The following is an 8706-nucleotide window of genomic DNA, read 5'->3' on the forward strand; positions in this document are numbered from 1 at the left end:
AGTTAATAATGAAGTTCAAAGTGAGGCAGACGTGTTAAGACCATGTCAATACAACTTCTGATTCAACCTCCCAGCTGTGTATGATCACCCCACCAGAGGCTCACAGCCTCCTGGCTATGGGATTGTAAAAATAGGGTGATGTCAGCCATTTGGTTGGCCACCAGGTCATCTTCCTTCTAAGGCATCACCAAGAGCTCTTCTGGTGTGGGTGCCATTGCTGCCGCAGCTCCAAAATGAGCAAGTCTATGAAACCAGGGAAAGTCGCCCTTGTCCTTGCTGGGCGTTACTCCGGACGCAAAACTGTTATTTTTAAGAATATTGATGATGGCACCTCTGACCGCCCATACAGCCACGCTCTGGTGGCTGGCATCGATCGCTACCCACGCAAAGTGACAGCAAGCATGGGCAAGAGGAAGATTGCCAAGCATTCCAAGATAAAGTCCTTTGTGAAGGCCTACAATTACAACCACTTGATGCCTACCAGGTACTCAGTTGATATTCCCCTTGACAAGACCGTTGTCAACTAGGATGTCTTTAGGGACCCTGCACTGAAACGTAAAGCAAAGTGGCCAAAGTGAAATTTGAGGAGAGATACAAGACAGGCAAGAACAAGTGGTTTTTTTCCAGAAGCTCAGATTCTGAGTGGCATGCATTTGCATCAATAAATATTTTTTTGAAAAGCCAAAAAATAAAAAAAATAAAAAGCATCACCAAGAGAGGCTTTCCATTATGGGTCTTTCTATTTAAGAGCTAACTGATGTTGATGCCTGCACAATTATTGGCTGATAAATTTTTATTGTGTTTAATTATTTTGAATTGCAATCTGCTAACATCCCTGGTTATCAGACTGAAAGGTGGAGCTGAGCCTCTGTTAAAGTATGGTTGCAAAATTATTTTATTACACCCTTCCAGGTGAGTTACTGTGAGATGGTTCTTACAAGTCTATTATTGTTAATGCATGGTAATGTTTCATGCCCTCCTCTATCTCTCTTGAGAGGGTATTCTATTATTGTAAATGGAATCTATTCAAGATTTTAAAGTAAATTGTAAAGGTAAAGATCATAAGAACATAAGAATAACCCTGCTGGATCAGGCCAATGTCCATAGCTGCCAAGTTATCCCTTATTTTAAGGGATTTTCCCTTATGCTGAATAGGCTTCCTCGCGAGAAAAGGGAAAACTTGGCAGCTATGCCAATGTCCCATCTAGACCAGTATCCTGTTCTCACGGTGGCCAACCAGATACCTGTGGGAAACCCACAGGACCAGAGCACAAAGCACTCTCCCTTCCAGTGGTTTCCAGCAACCGATATTCAGAAGCACCACTCCTTCCAGCCATGGAGGCAGAACATAGCCATCATGGCTAACAGCCCCTGAGAGCCTGATCCTCCCTGCATTTCTCTAATCCTCTTCCAAAGTCAACCAAGTTGGTGGCCATCACTACCTCTAGTGCAGGCATAGGCAAACTCGGCCCTCCAGGTGTTTTGGGACTACAACTCCCATCATCCCTAGCTAACAGGTCCAGTGGCCAGGGATGATGGGCGTTGTAGTCCCAAAACATCCGGAGGGCCGAGTTTGCCTATGCCTGCTCTAGTGTGAGAGAGTTTCATAGTTTAACTAGGAGCTACGTGAAGAAGCACTTTCTTTATCTGTCCTGAATCTTCCAGCCTTCATCTTCATTTAGGTGATCACAATTTCTGGTGGCTGGAGAGTTCCAGTGTTGTGAGATCCACTTTTCGATACATGTTTTCATAAATTTTTAATCACGTCATCTCTTATTCAATACACGCATCTGTGTACTCTTAACTGGAAGTAAGTCCCGCTGAACTCAGTTGGGCTGACTTCTGAGTTGACATGTAAAGATTGCCCTGTTGAACTGTTGTAGCTGGTGAGCAAGGCTGTGTGTGTATGATGTTAAATGTTCTGAGCAAGCAAGTGTACACACACACACACACACACACACACACACACACACACACACACACTATTAGTTTTCAATAGTGTATATTCCTGCGTATAAGAGTACTTTTTAACCCAGGAAAATCTTCTCAAAAGCCGGGGGTCGTCTTATACGCCGGGTCGTATACGGTGAAGATATCCCAAACTCTATATTTTAACTGGAAACGTTGGGGGTCGTCTTATATGCCCAGTTGTCTTATATGCTGGAATATACGCTATAATAATCCAATAATAGTCTCATTATATCAATGTCAAATTGCAATACAATTCCTAATATCAATCATCCCAACACCAAATTATATACTGTAATTTAGGTGCCCCCCCACATGCTAGAATTGATGGTTTGATAATTTACTTTATTTCTACATTCCCAAATCTTATTGATTTCAATTACATTCCAGCCATATTAGCAATTCCTTATACAACAGCTGCAAATTCTATTTGTGTTGATAAATTAAATTATTTATAAAAACTACAAGTGAAGATCTCATACTGTATCCTTGTTCTTCCTGTGTCCTTGTAAAATATTATGTCTATCTTTTCCCCAGTTGTTGCTGCTATCCATCATGCCTTGCGCGGAGCTGATACCCCAATGTTATTCCAAAAATTTCTGCAAGTATATTTTAACAACATCTCATAACCTAGCCACCAGATGGAGCTAGTCTTCCAGGCATTCAGGTGTTAAATGGAATATGGATGGTCTGGATTCCATCTTCCCAAATTTCCATTTTAGAAAGAAAATGTTGCTTTCCTCCCTAATACTTCTTTGTGTGATTCTTGTGCACTTTTACAAAATGTGAAGCACAGGGTATGTGGACTCCAAACACAGTCAAATCACATCACCAGACTGCTCCCTGCCATTCGATATCCAGCCCCTATGCCTGAGAGGAAAATAAATGTCATTGACTTGATTTGTAACAATAGTTGAACATCAAATTAGAATTGGTCCCTGTCTGGCCTTTTGCCACCTAGACAGGTTCACATTTTCTTTTCAATGTTCTTCCTTTAAAATAAAAATCAAACTGTCTATACTAACTGGTCATTAAACCTATTAACATATGCAAATCAATGGTGCCCTTTTGAGGGTGGTGTGCTAGCAGATCTAAGTCAAATATGGTGAAAGCAAATTAAATAAGACTGCAGCCAGCCAGCTGGTTTTCGGGACTATGAATGAAAAAGTCATAGGGACTGTGTGTGTCTGTGGAGAAAGAGAGAGTTGAGTGAGTGACCTACATTTCTTCTAGGTCAGCTGTGGGCAGAAGGCAGATGGGGGAATTACTGGCAGATCTCTGGGTGATTTGCAGTAGATCAGCAACCAATTGTTTAACAATAGCAACAACAAAATTGCTTTCCTCCCAAAAAAATTAGGTACTGAGAGCAAATTCCTGGGCTCATAATGTGCTTACAGGCAAACCCTTCTTTAATACCAACTATTCTTTTCCTGGTCCAAAGATTTTGGAATTCTAGTAAAAAAAAAAACAGATGCAGATCCATGCTATACCTTCAGAGCATATTCAGTGCACATTTAAAGCACACCTTCCCCCCAAGAATCCTTGGGAATTGTAGTTGGTTAAGGGTGTTGGTATGGGACGCATGTGGTGCTGTGGGTTAAACCACAGAGAGCCCTAGGGCTTGCTGATCAGAAGGTCGGTGGTTCGAATCCCCGCAATGGGGTGAGCTCCCGTTGCTTGGTCCCAGCTCCTGCCAACCTAGCAGTTTGAAAGCACGTCAAAAGTGCAAGTAGGTACCGCTCCAAGCGGGAAGGTAAACGGTGTTTCCGTGCGCTGCTCTGGTTCGCCAGAGGCGGCTTTGTCATGCTGTCCACATGACCTGGAAGCTGTACACCGGCTCCCTCGGCCAGTAAAGCGAGATGAGCGCCGCAACCCCAGAGTTGTGACCTAACGGTCAGCGGTCCCTTTACCTTTAAGGGTAAGGATTCTTTGGGGGAAGACATTTGCTTTAAATGTGCACTGGGTATGTTTTAAATGCATGTTGCATATTGAGTCAAACTCTTTGTCCACCTTGCTTGGTGTTGGCTCGACTGATTAGCTGTGGCTGTCTAGGATTTCAGAGAGGGGGTGTCTCTCCAAGCCTTACTGGGGGCTGAACCTGGTGTTCCAACACTGAGCTCTCACGCTTGTATTACATCTCCTCTGTCCCCTTGTTTGTCATTCACCCTTCCTCTTCACTGTGGTTATTATTTTTAATATTCAAATAGTGCTATCGTGTGAACAGTGCTTTACAGGGTACAAGAGGACAGATCTCTGCCCTGAGGAACTTACAATCCAAAATTCAGCCACCAGGGTGTGGAGAAGAAGAGCAACATAGGTAGGGGAGAGAGGTAAACAGGGAAACAATATGTGGTCTTTTCTGCTTAAGTTTATTCATATTTATGTACTTGTTCAGTTATCTCTTTAAAAGGTTGATAGCTTGCCCTTCACATCCCTTCCAACATTTCTCCGATGAAAATAAGGACGTCGTAAAGAAAAGTGGGACAGTTCAGGATCAAATCGGAAACCAACTTTTGTAAATCCAGAAACAGCTTCTGTAAATCCAGGACGGTCCCTGGAAAATAGGGACACTTGGAGGTTCTGTCTTCATTGTTACTGATATTGGGAGGGAGGGTGCAGCATCTGTGCCTTAAAAAACAACAACATTAAAACAAAAACTAGTCTTATAACACTTGTCAACAAAAGACAATGAAAAACAGCCAAGAGGAATAGAAGGCTAAAAGGGGTCACTCCTTAAAAATCTATAAAGTCTTAATGAATAGGTTTGTCTTTGCTTTGGGCCAGTAATGACAGCAATGTCAGCGCCTGATGTACCTGCAGGAGGAGGACATTCCACAGATGGGGAGAATGCACTTATCCTAAGCCAGCTTGGGAAACTCCCTTATACTGAGTCAGACTAATGGTCCATCTAGCTCAGAATGGTCTGCACTGACTGGCAGCAGCTCTCTAGGGTTTCAGAATGGGTCCCGTCCCCCCCCCCAAGCCCTAACTGGAGACAACAGGGATTGAACCTGGGAGCCTCTGTGTGCAAAACAGTTCGCTTGCCACTGAGCTATGGCCCTTTCTGAAAGGAGTGAGCATCCACTAACTGTGGGGCATGAAGAAAATCCCCCTCTGCGAGGGGAGGGGGATAGAGGGGGGGTGCAGGTGCAGGTAGGTGCAGGTGCTCCTTCAGAAATGTGGGTCCCAAGCAGCCACATTCTTGGAGTCCAACAATATCTGGAGATGCCATATTGGTTCTACCTCTGGATTACAACAATGGTTTAGACTAGAGATAGGTAAAGGTAAAGGGACCCCTGACCATTAGGTCCAGTCATGACCGACTCTGGGGTTGCGGCGCTCATCTCGCATTATTGGCCGAGGAAGCCGGCGTATAGCTTCCAGGTCATGTGGCCAGCATGACAAAGCCGCTTCTGGCAAACCAGAGCAGCACATGGAAACGCCGTTTACCTTCCCGCTGTAGCGGTTCCTATTTATCTACTTGCATTTTGACGTGCTTTCGAACTGCTAGGTTGGCAGGAGCTGGGACTGAGCAAAGGGAGCTCACCCCATCACAGGGATTCGAACCGCCGACCTTCTGATCAGCAAGCCCTAGGCTCAGTGGTTTAACCACAGCACCACCTGGGTCCTTAGACTAGAGATAGAGAACCCCAAATATTCATCCCCACTCAACTATGAGGCCCACTGGGTGTTGGGCCCATCACTATTTTCCAGGCTAACTAACACCATCGGATTGTTGTGAAGATCAGTTGTACCCTGGAGTGATTGTGTAATGAGTAATTATACAAAGTTTTTAAGGATGAAGCAATTGTTCTTGAGGAGGAGACTCTTGAGAGTCCCATGGACTGCAAGAAGATCAAACCTATCCATTCTGAAGGAAATCAGCCCTGAGTGCTCACTGGATCGTGAAGCTGAGGCTCCAATACTTTGGCCACCTCATGAGAAGAGAAGACTCCCTGGAAAAGACCCTGATGTTGGGAAAGATTGAGGGCACTAGGAGAAGGGGACGACAGAGGACGAGATGGTTGGACAGTGTTCTCGAAGCTACGAACATGAGTTTGACCAAACTGCGGGAGGCAGTGGAAGACAGGAGTGCCTGGCGTGCTATGGTCCATGGGGTCACAAAGAGTCGGACACGACTAAACGACTAAACAACAACAACAATTGTTCTTGAACGTAGAAGTGGATCTCTTCATCATGTTGGTTCAAGCTGAAGTCTTCCTTTGTCTTTCTTAAGCTGAAATCCCTTTTCTTGATTTAACAGATTCTCTGCAGGCTTCATAACTTGTATTTCATGAAGCCTAGGTCTAGACCTAACCATTTTGTATCACATGTAGTATTATTTTATGATCTTGCAGGCTGGATTAATAAAGCCTTGGAACGTAATTCCTACCGCCACAGTCAATACAGATGTCCCAGTTTAATAATCTGCAGCCACTCCACAGACTGAAATAATGTTTTATCTCTATCAAATCTATATCAGTGAAAGCCAAGGGTTTACACTGAGTGCAGCAAGATTAATTCTCAGAACCACCCACCCACGGGTGCTTCTGCAAAGATGTCACCAGCAGATGGTGGCATTTTCACTGACTCTTGTGGCAGGCGAAATTGGCATATAATTAATGGAATCCACATGACTGGAAGCACACGATGCACACTTCACAGTAAAATCTATGAATGGCAAAGAATCTGTGGTTGCTAAAAGAAAAGATGACAAATGGATTTAACAGCAAATGACATTTCTTTGTGCTGTGCTAGAGGCAGGATGTGGACTAGGAAACAGCATACGATTCATTGTTGTTGTTTAGTCGTTTAGTCGTGTCCGACTCTTCGTGACTCCATGGACCATAGCACGCCAGGCACTCCTGTCTTCCACTGCCCTCCTGCCCACTAGTGGAGATAATGATGCTATCAATGGGAACAGCAGCCAAGAGAGCATTGTTATGAATTGTGCATCTCCCTGAATCAGAGCTTCTGTTCCAACACAAACACCCCATGCAGTAGGAACCCACACTTTGAATGTTATATTTAGTGTTGTGGGATTTGTTTTCCCATTGATTCATCCTTTGGGTGCCTAGTCTCTGAGGAAGATCCACACAGTTGCCAGTGTTGTTGTTTAGTCGTTTAGTCTTCTCCGACTATTCATGACCCCATGGACCAGAGCACGCCAGGCACTCCTGTCTTCCACTGCCTCCCGCAGTTTGGTCAAACTCATGTTGGTAGCTTCGAGAACACTGTCCAACCATCTCGTCCTCTGTCGTCCCCTTCTCCTTGTGCCCTCCATCTTTCTCAACATCAGGGTCTTTTCCAAGGATTCTTCTCTTCTCATGAGGTGGCCAAAGTATTGGAGCCTCAGCTTCAGGATCTGTCCTTCCAGTGAGCACTCAGGGCTGATTTCCTTAAGAATGGATAGGTTTGATCTTCTTGCAGTCCATGGGACTCTCAAGAGTCTCCTCCAGCACCAGCTCCAGTTGCCAGTAGTGCATGTAAAAAAGGATCTAGGGGTCTTAGACTACAAGTGTGATGCAGTAGCAAAAAAAGCTAATTCTATTTTAGGCTGCATCAACAGAAGTATAGTGTCCAGACCAAGGGAAGTAATACAGTTATACCTCTAGTTGCGTTTGCTTCATGTTGCAGATTTTCAGGTTACAAATGTGGCAAACCCATATATACGTCCGGGTTTCACTGTGTGCGCATGCGCAGAAGCATTCTATTGCACTCCGTGCATGTGCAGAAGAACTGCTCTAGTTGCGGACTTTTCGGGGTGCAAACAGCACCCCGGAACAGATCAATCGTGTCCGCAACTAGAGGTACCACTGTAGTACCACTCTATTCTCCCTTGGTCAGACCACACCTGGAATATTGACAAGCTGAAACGTGTGCAGGTCTCGGCAAATATTCCCTCAAAATTCCCACAACACACAATAAATTGCTTGCTCTTCCTACTCGCAATCTGTTTGCACTGGCTCAGCCTCATACATATGAACATGTCGCCTTTAACATGCCTGCATTTCTTTGGATGCTCCCCCATCGGTTCTGAGCAGAGGACGGATACAAAGAGCTTCTGTCTGTGAGCGAACAAGACTGTGGCTGATGCAAGTGATTTCCCTTCATTGATGAGGGTGTGATTTGCCCAAACCATAGCTGCCAAGTTTTCCCTTTTCTCGCGAGGAAGCCTATTCAGCATAAGGGAAAATCCCTTAAAATAAGGGATAACTTGGCAGCTATGGCCCAAACCATTTTGTGGTCTTGTCTGTTTTTCTGCTTTTCTAGATTATACTAGCCCCCACCCAACCCTGGTAATCATTTTGTGTTATGCCATATTGCCATTTCACCAGGCCTGGCTTAAGAGCTTTTGCTGCCTGGGGTAAAAGACAAAATGTCTCTCCCCTGTTCCATGCATAGCTGCCAAGTCTCCCGTTTTTCGCGGGAAACCCCCGTATTTTAAACTGTTTCCCACTGGCAGCCCGGATTGGGAAAAAATCCCGTAAATCCCCCGGATTTCTTACCTGCCAGGGAGGCTCCATTTTGGGTCCTGGCGCCGCCTGATTTCCGGTGCCCAGACATGGGTAGCGCGGCGCTGGAAGTCGCTTCTACGCATGTCACGCGTAGAAGCGACTTCCGGTCCTGCTCCACCCATGCCTGGGCACCGAAAATCGGGCAGAGCGGCACCGGAAGTTGCTTCTACGCATGTCCGTAGAAGCGACTTCCGGTGCTGCACTACACATGTCTGGGCAC

At 45.2% G+C, this 8706-nt stretch overlaps 1 protein-coding gene across 1 annotated transcript; it reads left to right on the forward strand.

Annotated features, from left to right (window-relative positions):
- The first annotated feature begins 233 nt into the window (after positions 1-233).
- Positions 234-657, forward strand: LOC118091277 (large ribosomal subunit protein eL27-like). The gene has a single exon (XM_035128080.2). It carries the CDS (start codon positions 234-236, stop codon positions 525-527), a length of 294 nt encoding a protein of 97 aa, XP_034983971.1. The 3' UTR covers positions 528-657.
- The last annotated feature ends 8049 nt before the right edge of the window (positions 658-8706 follow it).

This window comes from Zootoca vivipara, chromosome 10 (assembly GCF_963506605.1).
Source record: "Zootoca vivipara chromosome 10, rZooViv1.1, whole genome shotgun sequence".
NCBI classification, from domain to species: Eukaryota; Metazoa; Chordata; class Lepidosauria; order Squamata; family Lacertidae; genus Zootoca; species Zootoca vivipara.

Bases quoted from the DNA above. Each gene is read 5' to 3' on its own strand.
- LOC118091277 (XM_035128080.2), top strand. From the start codon at position 234: ATGAGCAAGTCTATGAAACCAGGGAAAGTCGCCCTTGTCCTTGCTGGG.